The 14,182-nt window shown below is 47.6% G+C and overlaps 1 protein-coding gene across 2 annotated transcripts in view; it reads right to left on the bottom strand.

Annotated features, from left to right (window-relative positions):
- The window catches only part of WDR93 (WD repeat domain 93), a 47,951-nt gene that overhangs the window by 1,796 nt on the left and 31,973 nt on the right, over positions 1-14,182 (bottom strand). The window contains exons 11-15 of one of the 2 annotated variants that reach the window (XM_008070624.2): positions 13,058-13,177; positions 11,161-11,374; positions 8,644-8,707; positions 7,552-7,708; positions 7,030-7,231 (exon numbers count right to left, since the gene is read on the bottom strand). In XM_008070624.2, the coding sequence (XP_008068815.1) occupies positions 7,030-7,231; positions 7,552-7,708; positions 8,644-8,707; positions 11,161-11,374; positions 13,058-13,177 (757 nt within the window). The remainder of the gene's footprint in view (positions 1-7,029; positions 7,232-7,551; positions 7,709-8,643; positions 8,708-11,160; positions 11,375-13,057; positions 13,178-14,182) is intronic. The other variant, XM_008070625.2, reaches the window with a different exon arrangement.

The following is a 14,182-nucleotide window of genomic DNA, read 5'->3' as shown; positions in this document are numbered from 1 at the left end:
CAAACAAACAAACAAACAAACAAACATAAAAAGTAAAAGTTGTTCTTTAAAAAATAGCAAATAAATGCATGTTTACTCTAGGCAAATTAGAGAAGCCCAGGGTTCACCCCTCACAGTGTCTGCAGGATAGGTGCTGTCAGTGGGGGGAGGGGTATCAGGTTTCAGTGCTGGAGAGTCCTCCGCAGGTGTGCGGGCCAGGGTGCAGGTGAATGATCGTAGGACATGTGGGGCACACGGGAAAAGGAACACTTTGCTTGAGGAAAACAATGACTGTACCTTTGATTTGAATTCAGTCTCTGCAAGTGGGACATCTTTGTGGAGATATAACTTTTTTAAAAACTTAAAAAAGTAATCTATATATTGCTTTTTAAAAACAAAATCAAACACGAGTGGATATACAACTCAAAGTCAATATGCCTCTTACTCAGATTCGGATTTTCTGCTCCCAAGGCCACTGGAATTAGCAGCTTCCTGTGCACCCTTTAATATTTGTACACACACACAGCTCGACATGCTGATGATCTTTTTGAAAACATAAATGGAGGTGTGCAACACACTGTGTGTACCTGCATTCTCCACTTCAAATCAACCTTAGAAGTCATTTGGGCGTCACTCACAGACCCGCCTCCTTTGTTTCCCTACAGTATGTATAGGGTTTCCAGGCTTTTGCTAGATCAGGCCTACATCTCTGCCCACAGGTGGGTGAGAGGCATAGCAGAGGTGTGCAGACTAGAAACTTGGGCTTTGGATGCAAACTGCTTGTGTTCAAACCCTGCCCCTTCTTCACAAGTTGGTGACCAAGGATGGGTGATTTGACCTCTGTATGCCTCAGCTTTCTCACTGTACAGTAGTCACCATCATGATAAATAAGATTATGTCTGCAAAGCACTTAGCAGGTCTGGCACACAGTAAATGCTCAATAAGCGATCACTATTATACTCGGTAGGCTGCCACTGCTGAATGAGTGGCAGTGAAATTGCTGGGTTAAGGGGTCAGAACAAGATGCCATCAACAAGTGGCTATGCAGGAGGCAGTCGAATAGATAGAACTAGAATAAGTTTTCAAAGAAGACCAAAAATAAAGGCATTCATGTACCCCAAGAGGAGTGATTTTTAAAAAGGATGCTGGCGTGGACACACATTCCCAACATACCAAGTCACAAATAACAGCCAGCCTCTGCCGAGTAAATGCCCATCAGTGTCCTATGAGGAGACAGGACCATCACTTCTGTTTTACAAAGAAGGCCACTCAAAGCCACAAGCTCCAGGGCACTGGAGTCAGGTGTCTGCCCTGCTCCTCCCTCTCAGCCCACACCATCCCCAGCTGGACACCAAGCTTGTACCCTGATTGTTAGGCACTCTACAACTGTCCCTCAGTCAAGTCTGGGGGAGAAGACTGAGACTCCAGCTATGGGACACCTCAGACTTTTGTTTAGCTAAACAAGCAACCAAAACAACTCCAAAAAAAAAAGTTTTTTGCAACATGCTGACAAAGAATTCTTTTTTTTTTCTTTTCTTTTCTTTTTTTTTTGGTGTGTAGGAGTCTCACTCTGTTGCCCAGGCTGGAGTGCAGTGGCATGTTCACAACCACCACACCTAGACCTGCTGGGCTCAGGTGATCCTTCCACCTCAGTCTTTCAAGTAGCTGGAACCACGGGTGTGCACTGCCATATCTGGCTAATTTTTTTATTTATTGTAGAGACGAGGGCTCATTAAGTGGCCCAGGCTGGTCTCGAACCCATGGGCTCAGGCAATCCTCTTGTCTCAGCCTCCCAAAGTGCTGGGGTTACAGGCATGAGCCACAGTGCCCGGCAGGGGGAGAACTTGAATCATGCTTGGCCTTGTATTAACAAGGAATATGGGGAAAGATCTTTGTTTCTGTCTATTGCTAGGTACCCTGAAAATTCAGTGGTTTTTTTTTTTTTTTTTGGTGTTTTTTTTGTTTTGTTTTTGAGTTGGAGTCTCACGCTGTCACCCAGACTGGAGTGCAGTAGCACGCTCCCAGCCACCACAGCCTCGACCTGCTGAGCTCCAGCGATCCTTCCGCCTCAGCCTTCCAAGTAGCTGGAACTACAGGCATGCGCTACCATGGCTGGCTAATTTTTTGATTTTATTGTAGAGATGAGGTCTTGCCTGCCCAGGCGGGTCTCGAACCCACGGGCTCAGGCAATCCATTCACCTCAGCCTCCCAAAGGCGCGGGATTACAGGCTGAGCCACCAAGCCCGGCTTTGTTTTGTTTTTTAAGTCAGAGTCTCACTCTGTCACCCAGGCTGGAGTATAGTGGCACGATCACAGCTACCACAGTCTCGACCTCCTGGGTTCAGGTGATACTTCCACCTCAACCTTCCAAGTAGTTGGAGCTACAGGTGCATCACCACACCTGGCTAATTATTTTATTTATTGTATTATACTCGGTAGGTCTCACTAAGTTGCCCAGCCTGGTCTCAAACCCCTGGGCTCGGGCAATCCTCTTGCCTCCACCTCCCAAAGTGCTGGGATTACAGGCGTGAACCACTGAACCCATTGAAAATTCTGTCTTGTGATCAAAAGTCTGACCCAGTTGGACAGACAGACAGGAAGTCAAGCCAGATGGAAACAATGCCCCTCAGGCCTGGGCTGGAGGGGTGCAGAGGACAGGCCCCGGGCTGGGTAGCACATTTAGTGCTAGCTGGCCTCTTTTCAAAGCCCTAAACGGAGGCTCCGTTTAACATGGGCTGTTGACAGAAGTCCCAGTGTGGGTTTTGTGAAAAACAATTTGGACAGACTATTGAATGTCTGAGACTCTGAGTCTATTGCCACATGAGTCCGCTGCCTTGAAGTTGCACCTAGTTTTAAGGCCAATGGTCAAGCTATTTCAGACACAGGAGAAAATAGAAAAGAAGACGTGGCTGAAAACCTTTGGGCAGGCATGGATATGCATGATAAAACAAGAACAGCCTGATGTTGGCACCTAGGCTGTAGGTCTATGGGTGTTTACTGAACCTTCTGTTCAAAGCTGCTGTATGTTTGAAACTTTTCACCATAAAACACTGAGGAGTATTTTTTTGGATAGTCCCAGACATCATAGCTCCAGGTAAGTAGACAGGAAAAGCCTTCTTTAAATCACAGTGTTTCCCAATTGAACTCTGGGACCCAAATTAGAAAATGGGTTGTACCAAGGCCTATGATTTGGATACTGTGGTCAGGTCCAAGTAAATGTTTTATCAAGTCCTATCCAGGAACTAGGGCCCGCCCCAAACACATAGCTGCATCCCCTCCCAGCTCCCGCTTTGAGTCCAGGATCACTTGCCCTTAGCTTTCCCGTTCCCCAGGCACCCACTGCTTGTTCGACCCCTAGCCTGCTGCCCCTGGCCACCCTGCTGACTCCAGCCATCTCCCATGCAGAATGTTCCTCAAGCGACTGTCCTCTGTACCCTACTCAGCCGAGGACCTTCCCGAGGAGGGGCTGGGGCCTAGGAGCTAAGCTGTGCTGACAAGGAGAGAGAGAGTTGGGAAGGGGGATGTAGAAGAGTCCCCCCATCTCCTGATGGGGGACCAGGATGGGCCTCTGGTGTTCCAGAGACTGAGGTAATTCAGGGCAAAGGGATGGTCTTCTTACCTACACAGTTCCGATCACAGAGGAGTGAAGTAACTTATAGACATTCTTCCCATGAAATATTACATGAGCTTTTTGAAAAACTCTATTTACAATATGATTTTTTTCAAAATTAAAAAGTCATTAAGTCACTTATTCTGGATCCAGATTGAAAAAGTGAATATGAAACATGATCTCATTTAGTGAACGTGCAGAGGAAAAAAGCCTGGCAGGAAACACACTAACGTAGTAATGGCAGTGCTGGTGGTTTTGGTGGTGGGTTGTGGGTTATTTAAATTTTCCTTTTTGTATTTTCCTGTTTTCCAAGTTTCTGCAAGTGAATATATAACTTACATCAGAAAATAATAAATGCACTTTTTTACACTGGGAAATTGCTCTGTTAAGGTAGTAGTTCTATCCTTGAAGCAAATTTCATGGGCTAAGTGGGGTTCAGTAGGTGTCTGGGGATAAGATACCGTTGGTTGAGGGTGAGAAACGTCATGAGTCTACTGTCAGGGGGAAGTGAGCCGCCCAAAGCTTATGCTGTGGCCCTTGGTCCCTTCCCAGGTAGGTCGGCCTGTTGGCCTTGGGTAGTGTGGGAAGGTTCACCCCTTCTAGGCCAGTAAAAGGAGGAGTCAGACAAGAATGAACAGAAATGGAAACACGCTAATTAAATAAGGGTTTCTCAGAGCCTCAAGTAAGAGAACCAGAAAGCTCCAGGCCAAGACCCCTTCCCAGGAGAACAACTCACTAGGCCGTGGTCGAACCTCATACTCTTGACTTATTTTTTTCACCACTATTTTTAACAGATTTGCCAAGACCATGCATATTGTTTGTAGAAAACTTGCAAACAGGGAAACCACAAAGGAAAAAACCACACACATATTCTGTTGCCCAAGTGCAACCAATGTTACTATGGGTGTACAGATTCCCAGTTCTTTCTCTTTTACTCAAAATCAGGATTATATTGTAAATAATATTTTAGACACTCTCCCCATCTATTTATTTTGAAAATTTTCAAACCTATAGAAGTGTTGCAAGTAATACAAGTCTTTACTTAGACTCAATGGTTGTTAACATGTTACCTCCCTCACTCCCTCAGTCTCTCTCTAGAAATAATTTCCTGGATTTCACCAGCTGTTAACATTTTCACTTTCTCCTTGTCTCTAGAAACAGTCTCCTGGACCTCTTCAAAGGGAGTTGTAGCCAGGCGTAGTGGCTCACACCTGTAACCCCAGTACTTTGGGAGGCGGAGGGGAGAGGATTGCCTGAACCCAGGGGTTCAAGAACAGCCAGGGCAACTTGGCGAAACCTGTCTCTACAGTAAGCCAAAAAATTAGCCAAGTGTGGTGATGTGCCTGTGGTTCTAGCTACTTAGAAGGCTGAAGCGGAAGGATTGCCTGAGCCTAGCAGATCGAGGTTGCAGTGGCCATGAGTGCCACTGCACTCCAGCCTGGGCAACAGAGAGACTCCAACTCTAAAAAAAAAAAAAGAAAGTTGTAGACCTCATGACACTTCCCTGCACATTATTCAGCTGCATCTCCTGAGAGCAAGTCATTAGGGTCAGAACAAGAAACCTCCATGTGAGGAATTGCTGAACATTCCTGGTAAGTCTTTAGTCAGGGGCAACGGCACGTGTCCCTTCCTTCACTGTCCCTCATGAGAACATATTCCTCTCCTGATAAATAGGTGTGCTTGCCTCCAGGAGATACTGAGAAATACCCTGGGGGCCCATCATGACACTGGAAGCATATAAACAGCAGGTAAACACTGGCATGAGATGGAAAGCAGAGGAGATACAGTGCCACCTAGTGGTGATATTTAGAATTTTCCCAAGCATGAACTTGGATTACCAGGGTGAGGACACATCACCACTGTTTTACCCACCATTTTATTGAGCAATGACACCCTGTGCCTAGCATTTTACATCAATATCCCTCTTAATACCTACAAGCCCTAAAAACAGGGTATCATTAAAACGTCCAGGATACTGCCTGGCACATCATAGTTGCTATATATATATATATGATGTGCCAGGCGGTATTCTGGACGTTTTAATGCTACCTTATTTTTAGGGCTTGTAGGTATTAAGTGGGATAGTGCTGTATATATATTTGAGTTGGAGTCGTACTGTTGCCCAGACTGGAATGTAGTGGTACTCTCACGGCCACCACAGCCTCAGCCTTCTAAGTAGCTGGAACCACAGGTGCATACCACCATGCCTGGTTAATTGTTTTGATTTATTGTAGAGACGAAGTCTTGCCAAGTTGTTCAGGCTTGTCTCGAACTCCTGGACTCAGGCAATCCTCTTGACTCTGCCTCCCAAAGTGCTGGGATAAGAGCTATATTTTTTTAAAGAATGAGGAAACTGAGTCTCTGAGAGGTTAAGTAGCCCACCCCAGGTCTCACTGTAAGTGGCTGAGTCAGAATCAAGCCCAGGTCTGTTTGGCTCCAGCCCGGTATATCTCAACCACTCTACTTCATTCCTCCCCAAGAAAAGAGTCTAATCAGGGAGGGAGAAACAGTCGTGAAGGGGCAACAGTGACTGAAGAGACCACAGAATCTCAGAAGTCATGTGACATAAGGACAATGGGGCCCTGGAAGGAAAAGGACTTGCCAAAGTCATCTAGCTCTGTAATGACGGGCCTAGGGTAAGGATCCAGGGCTCCACTGATGACCCCATTCCACTGAAACTGTGTGATAAGATCACGGAAGGAATCATCAACAAGGATTTGCAAATCCCCAGAAATCTTGTGAGATGGATGAAAAGAGACACCTGTTTCTCCAGGACAGCCTGAACATAGTTCATGATGCTTCTTTAGCAGCAAGGAAAAAAAGCAGACAGACCTCAAGAAGAAGGGTGGACAGAGAGAGGGGAAGAGGAGAAATGCACACACAGCCACTTATCTGGATGCCGTATCAAAGAAAGGGTCGCTCAGATCAGGGCTTGGCAGGCATTTCTGCAAAGGGCCAGAGTGCAAATACTCTAGACTTTCCAGGGTACATGGTCTCTGCTGCAGCCATTCAATGCTGCCATGGCAGCACGCAGCAGCCAGAGATAACCCAGAGACAATGGGCAGGGGTGTGTTCAAATAAAACCTTATTTATAAATCCAGATGGGGGCCAGAGGTGGCCCATGGGCTTTAGTGATGGTGTCTAATAAACCAAACATGCTTTTACAAAAAGGAGTTGAGAAAGTAAAAAGAAAAGATGGCCTTGACAGGAAGAAAACACCAACTAGAAGTCTTTCTTTTCCTCCAGGTGGAATTACTTACTCTTTCCTACCAATCCGAATGTGAATTGGAGTGGGGCTCTTGGGCTGTATAGCCTGGTAGAATCCTTCACGTAGGGGAGAATTTCAAGGCTGAAAGGATCTCACCATGAAACAAACCCCACTGCCCCTCACTCCAGAGAAGCCCCGGATGCAGGAGGGGACACAGACATAGAACTCTCACCTCTCCTGGAGCAGGCGCTCACACCTTTTCTCCAGGGGCAGTGCCTGGGGGAAGGCCTTGTTGTCTGCCAAGGCCCTTTGAGGAATGCTGCGATTTCTTGAGATATTTTTCAGGAGTGGGTAGTCCTCAAAATTAAAACAAAAAACAGAATTTTGGATTCTGGCATCGTCATCGGTAGGTTCCGTTTCATGTGAATGGCCTCCTGCAACAAAACAAAAGCATGTGTTCTGTGTAACAGCTGCTTCTTCATGGGCTCTGCAGTCCAGTGGGTGGTGGGCACTGTTCTCTGCTATGAAGGCCGGGTCACCTGGGCTGAGCCACGAGGGGCTTGCTGGGCCGGAGGAGCAGGAGTCCTTGCCGGCATTTTATCAAAGGAGGCGGGTGAGGACTGTGGTGGGGAGTGGAAAAGTGGGGAGGGGACTGGTGGGGTCACTCTATGCTTTGTGAGAGGACTGAGAAGGTCAGGGAAATGGTGAGGAGGCCACAGGCCTGGGTGTCAGCCCCCATGGTCTCCTTCCGTACCTTGGAGCAGGAAACACGGACGGTGTAAAGGTACGACAAACACCGGCCTCCAGGGGGCCCCTGGGTGGAAGGGGCTGGGGGCAGCAAAGGCACAGATGGTTTTCACCTTGGCCACATCCATGAGACGCATGGAGCCATTCTTGAAAAAGATGAGCACCTAGGAGGCAGAGACAGTGAGTGGGGACTTCTGCTGACTCTGTCCCTCACAGGAAGGTCAAGCGTAGCTTAGTGGTCACTCAGGAAGGAGTTAAATGAAGCGGCTGAACAGAAAACATGGATACAGAGAGCACTGATCCGGCTCTGGGCACTCAGATTCCTGGTCCGCCCAGGGCTGGCAGGGAACTGCAGACACAGGTGCAGACTCCTCCTGCGGCTCTCAGCAGAAAGGCCCTCCGCCCTGTGCTGTGTGCTCCAGGGCGTGCTAGGAAGTCAGTTCTCCAAGTCAGGATCAGCCCGGTGCCTCCCTGTCCTCAGCCACAGTCGCAGGCAGCCCATACTGGGAAGCCATCTCCTGACCAACGTCTCTCCACCCTTTCCTGAATACGCTGCTCCCGTGCTCCAGCCTCTATTTCAAGCCCCTTCACACACAAGGCCATGTTCATACCTTCTGTCCAGTGTTCAGGGCCCTCCACAGTCTGGCCTGCCAGTCCCCCTCCCAGCCTCCTACCTCTCCGTCCACAGCAATCTGATGCTGCAGCTACTTGAACCACCTGTAGTGCTTGGGATGCATGCTGCTCTCTTGCTTCTGTGGTACTGCCCCCTTGACTGGCTCAGCTCAGCCATCACTCCTCCAGAAAGCATCCCGTGCTTCCCTGCCCCGACTTCTGAGGTTGGGTTAGATGACCTGTCTGTCCCATGCATCCTTTGCAAAATCTTATCATAGCCTTTCTCATGTTCTGGAACCGCCGCTTGGTGGCTTGCCTGTCTTCCCAAATGAACTGTGAGCTCCATGAAGGCAGAAACTTTTTCTTTCACATCTGTAAACCCCAAAGCTAGTCCAGTGCCTAGCACACAGTGGGCCTTCAGCACATATTTTTTGAAGAAAAGATGAACACTGTCCCAGATGAGAAATGAGAGGCACGGGGAACCTACCATGCCAGGTAAGGCTGGCAGCGGGCACACGGCACAGACGGCTTCATCCAGGTGCTTTACGGGCCTATGAGACAGGAGGCACAAGACATTTCCTACTTTGAGAGTTCTAAAATTTCACTGTCCTCTTCTAGGCATATATCCTGGAGAAACTCAGGGAAACCAGGAGTATGTGAAGAGACTGTTACAGTAGCAAGAAATTAGCAACAATCCAAAGATCTATTAGTAGGGGGATGCTTAAATAATTGTGACTAGTATACAATGAAATATAATACAGCAATGAAAATAAAAGAACTGGAGATACATGGGTCAACATGTTAAGCTCTCGTGAACAATGCAGTTACAGAATAAGCAGCATTAAAAACAAGTTTAGAATTCATGGAATATGGGTGCATTGATAAGTTTCTTAAATATGCACTGCTAAATAATATACTGTTATTTAGTCATACAAATGTGGTTACTTCTTAAAGGAAAGCAAAGGAATGATGAATTGAGGCAAACCATGTAGTACATTGAAAAACAACTGGCCATATTTGGCAAAAGTTGGGGTCTACTTTTCCCCTGCTTGAATGTGGGTGTGGCCACGGGATGTGCTTTGTCCCCTGGAATGTCAGCAAATATAGCATGAGCAGAGGCTTGGAAGGCATCTATACATTGGGGCTGTCCTCTCATGCTGCTGGGAATCCTTATGCTCCCGTATAAGGAAGCCTGAGCTGGTCTGCAGGAGGGGCCATGAGAAGAACCAAGCTGCCCTGGCCAGTGACCTCCCAGGTGTGTGAGTGAGGCCATCTTACATGCCCAGCAACTAGGTGAGCTACAAGCTGCCTGCAGGCGTATGTAAGAGCCAAGGTGAGACCAGTAGAACTGACCGAGTCTAGCTCAAATTGCTGACATATAGAATCAGTGGCTAAACAATGACTGCTTTCTTAAGCCATTAAGCTTTGGGGTAGTTTGTTATTTGGTAACAGATAATTAATAAGGTGGTGACCTTTGGGGAGGAGCATGAAGGATGTGATGAGAAAAAGGCACACAGGGAGCCCCAATGATACTGGAGGTGATCTGTTTCTAGTGGGTACAGGGGAGAGAATCTCATTATTCTTCATGCTACATACATTCCACATGCATTCCACATACTGCACACACACATTATGTAGATTCCATTGCACGTGCAACATATTTTAAAATATTGAAAAGAGAGAGACCTTGGGGGAACTGATGAGAGGCAGAATTTTGGCAGAAATGAACCTCTTCCTGGTCATGTGGCATATACAAGAAGTCTTCATCTATTTTCTGTTGCTTATAACATAATACCAGAAACTGGGTAATCTATAATTTTCTTAACTTTATTTCTTACAGTTCTGGAGGCTGAGAAGCCCCAGGTCAAGGGGCTGAATCTGGTGAGAGCCTGCTTGCTGGTGGGAACTCTCTGCGGAGTCCTGACGTGGCACAAGATACATCATGGAAGGGAGCTGAGGTGCCACATGCTAGCTCAAGTCTCTCTTCTTATAAAACCACCAGCCCACGTCTAGGATAACTCATTAATCTACGAATCCATGAATGGATCAGTCCATTCAAGAGGGCAGAGCCTTCATGATTCAATTGCCATTTTTTTTCCAGAGGTGGGGTCTTGTTCTGTGCCCAGGCAGGGATACAGTGGCACAATCAAAGTTCACTGTAACATTAAACTCCTCGACTCAAGCAATCGTCCTGTCTCAGCCTCCTGAGTAGCTAGGACTATAGATGTACAACACTACACCCAGTTAATTTTTCTTTTTTCTTTTTTTTTTGGTAGAGACAGGATCTTGCTGTGTTCTATGCTGCCCTGGCTGGTCTTGACCCCCTGGCTTCAAGTGAGCCTCCCTCCTTGGCCTCCAAAGTGCTGGGAGTACAGGTGTGAGCCACCATGCCTAACTCCCAATCACCTCTTAATGGCCCCATCTCAAAATTCTGCCACAAATTCTGCCTCAAAATTCTGAGGATGAAGCTTCTATGTGAGTTTTGGAAAGGACATTCAAACCACAGCAAATATCATTTATACCATCATACAATTTTGTCAGAAAAATTTGTCATATACATATATATAGGTGATCTTGAGAAGTTTACCAGAGAGTGATGGTAGTGGGGAAAGTGGACTCTAGTCAGAGAGGCTATTTTTTGTTTTTTGTTTATTTTTTGAATCGGGGTCTCACTCTGTCGCCCAAGCTGGAGAACAGTGGTATAATCATAGCTCACCACAACCTCAACCTGCTGGGCTCTTCCCAGTCTCCTGAGTAGCTGAGACTACAAGCATGTGCCACCAGACTTGGCTAATTTCTTTATTTTTGTAGAGATAAGGTCTTGCTATGTTGTCCAGGCAAGTCTCGAACTCCTGGGCTCAAGCAGTTTTCCCACCTTGGCCTTCCAAGGTGCTGGGATTAGAGACGTGAGCCACTGCGCCCAGCCAGGCTGTCAGATTTTACTGTTCAATAGCAACATCTGTCTGGCAGGTTATTTAACCCGTCCTGCCCCCAAGCCACTGACCTCTCAACAAGCACAGTGACGGTGGGTCCTTGGGTCCCTCTGGCTTCCACCAGATGGAGGGAAGCGTCTGTGCACAGCACCACACATTTCATCTGGGATTTCACTGGACCCTCAGGATACATATTCTGTCCTTCGTGGACCAGGAAGTATTTTAGGAAGTGAATACTTTGGCAGAAACATCCCTCAGGAAGAGCAATGACCCCAAGGGGGAATCCTGGAGAAAGCAATCACACAAGTAGGTCAGAAAAGGGGGTGGGGCACTCATGGGCACAGGGTCTGTGACCAGCAGGCCGATGAGGGGCCAGCAGGCTGTGAGGGCAAAATCAAGCCACAAGTGCCCTCTGAGAGCGAAACTAGTAAGCCCAGTGCCCAGTGGGAGAGAAGAGGCCCCTTGAGGGAAACTCTTCTGGGTGTGAGAAGGTGCTGGGGACCAAACCCACGAAGGAAGGCAGAGTCAACACTGGAGCAGAAGGAAGTGACAAGCGTGCCAGGGACAGAGCTACAGCCAACCATGGGCTGCAAAGGTAGACAGAGGGGAGTGGCTTCAGAAAAAGGGGTGTGTGTGTATGTGTAGACAAACAAGGATTTATCAATATCCATAAAAATGAAAACAAGCTATTAGTCAAGGGATTGTGAAATTAACATCATTCTTCTTTCCTTGAAATATCTTTTGCTTCTATAATAATGCTGTTGGTTCAATAATAAAATTCAGGAAGGCCTTTATTGATAATTATTTTGGCACCGTGTGGGGAAAATGTCCTCCAATTTGAGGCAGGGCATGGTGGCTCTTTCCTGTAATCCCAGCACTTTGGGAGGCAGAGGTAAGAGGATTGCCTGAGCCCACGGGTTCAAGACTAGCCTGGGCAACATGGCAAGCCCTTGTTTTTACAATAAACTGAAAAATTAGCTGCAGTGGCATGCGCCTGTGGTTCTGGCTACTTGGAAGGTAGAGGCAGAAAGATCATCTGAATCCAGCAGGTTGAAGCTGTGGTGGCCGAGAGCATGCCACTGCACTCCATCCTGAATGACAGAGTGAGAGAAAGAAAGAAAGAGGGAAGGGAAGGAAAAGAAGAAGGGGAAGGGAGGAAAAGGAGGAAAGAGAAGAAAGGGAGAAAAGGGAGGGAGGAAGGAAGGAAGGAAGAAGATAACCTCCGATTTGAAACCCCCACTGAACCCTTCAGATAGAGATAGCCCAAGTGAGGAAGGCATGTCACCAGGTTGGCAGACGCCTCCCTGAGAACACCAGCTCCCCTGTTTGATCACGGGCTTGCCAACAAACAGGGCACTATCCCTGCTTCTTCTCACCCACCAGGAGGGCCGTCCAGTGAAGGCGGCTACCTCCACTCTCTAGAGAAACACATCTCCAACTGCACAATGTCTAGCCATCAATTGCCTTTTTAAAAGTTTGGTAGAGTGAGACACTTCCCTAGAGACTGGTCAATTTAGGGTAAAGTAATACCATTGATTTCTGTACTTACAAAGCTGGACCCAGGACCCAAGTGCCACGCCCCTAGAATAGTTGCTGGGCTCGCCTTGACCACTTTATAGGTCTCTCAGCTCCAATACCAATAGAGTTCCTGCCAGCTGGGGAGGAGGTATAGCAGCAGGAAAGTAGATCCACTTGTTTGTAGAGTGTAGGGTTGGGAGGAGGAGGGCTGAGCCCCTAATCTCCTGCACACTCTTCATGGGAACATATTAATGAAGGCAGTGGTCATACTTCTAGGACCAGGTTTATTGAACGTCAGGCACAGAACTGGTACTCAGTAAACACATGGGCAATGGACTGTGTTAGCAATATTAAACTCAATAAGTGTTTGATGACTGAACAAATGTAGGGATAGCAGGACCAGCTCCCCAAGATGACTAGGCAGAGAGGCAGAGAGGCAAGGAAGCTCACCTTCGGTCAGGTCCCACAGCGTGAGCACACCATCCCCGCAGGCCAGCACGAGGTAGGCAGAAGAGCAGCTGAGCTGAGAGACTGTAATGGGTGCAGCACAGGGCCACACGCTCTCGGGGTCTAGGGGGAAGGACACCACTCACCAGGCTCCCTGCCCAGACCCTGCACCTACCCAACACCTCCCCTGGACAGTCCGACACCCAGACTGGTCCACCTGCTCAGGGCATCAGCATGGCAGCATCTCTCCCTCTTCTCGCCATGAATGCCATTCTCGTTCCTCAGGATAATAATAAGGCACGCTGTTCTTATTCTACAGCTAATGTTTAACCAGGACTTCCCAGGTGCCAGACACTGTGCCAGGTACTTTACAGGTGTCATCTCATTTAATTCTCACAAATAGGTCTTACTAGTCCCCTCCCCCCCATTTTACAGGTGACGAGAATGGAACTAAAAAGTAAGTGACTCGCTCCAAGCCACACAGTATAGAAGTAGAGATTAGAAGCCAGGTTGCCTAGGAGACGGATGGAAGGGAAGAAATTCTCTTTGTGAATGTCTTAACGTAACTTTTGAAGCACAATATTAAAGTATAACAGGTATCCAGCTCAAGGAATGATCACAACAGGAACTTGCTGAACTGCCTCCATGGATTTATAGAAGAAAAATTGCTCCTACTTCCTTAATGCCCTTCCATTTCCAAGAGCTTCCACATGCAGGAATGCTCTGGATTTTGCTTTTCTTACCAAAGGTATATAGCTGCCAGCAGTGGTGCAATCATTAGCTCTGTGTTTCCCATGGGAAAGCAAGGGATAGGGCGTGAAGTGGCTGACCCGGGACTACGAGGTCTGCAGACGGCTGGGCTGGGACTGGCACTGGCCTTCTGATGCCAAGTCCACTCTCTTTTGACCTCAGCTGCTTAAGGAGCCCTGTGGGCCTGACTCCGGGCTTTGTCCCTATTGTCCTGTTGTCTTTAAGAAACAGAACTGTTCAGAGACAGACACTACAGCCACTAAGCCTCCCATTTCTGCCTGCGCAGCTCAGATCCCCTAAAGTGATATTGTTGAGTTAGTCATATGCTCTCAGCTAAGCCAGAGAAAGACATGTTCCGAGAGCCCTGAGCTTAGGCAA

This window comes from Carlito syrichta, unplaced genomic scaffold (assembly GCF_000164805.1).
Source record: "Carlito syrichta isolate Samal-C Ts95f unplaced genomic scaffold, Tarsius_syrichta-2.0.1 Scaffold313872, whole genome shotgun sequence".
Lineage (NCBI taxonomy): Eukaryota > Metazoa > Chordata > Mammalia > Primates > Tarsiidae > Carlito > Carlito syrichta.
Note: the sequence above shows the minus strand (reverse complement) of the source record. Positions and strands in the feature narration are given on the sequence as shown.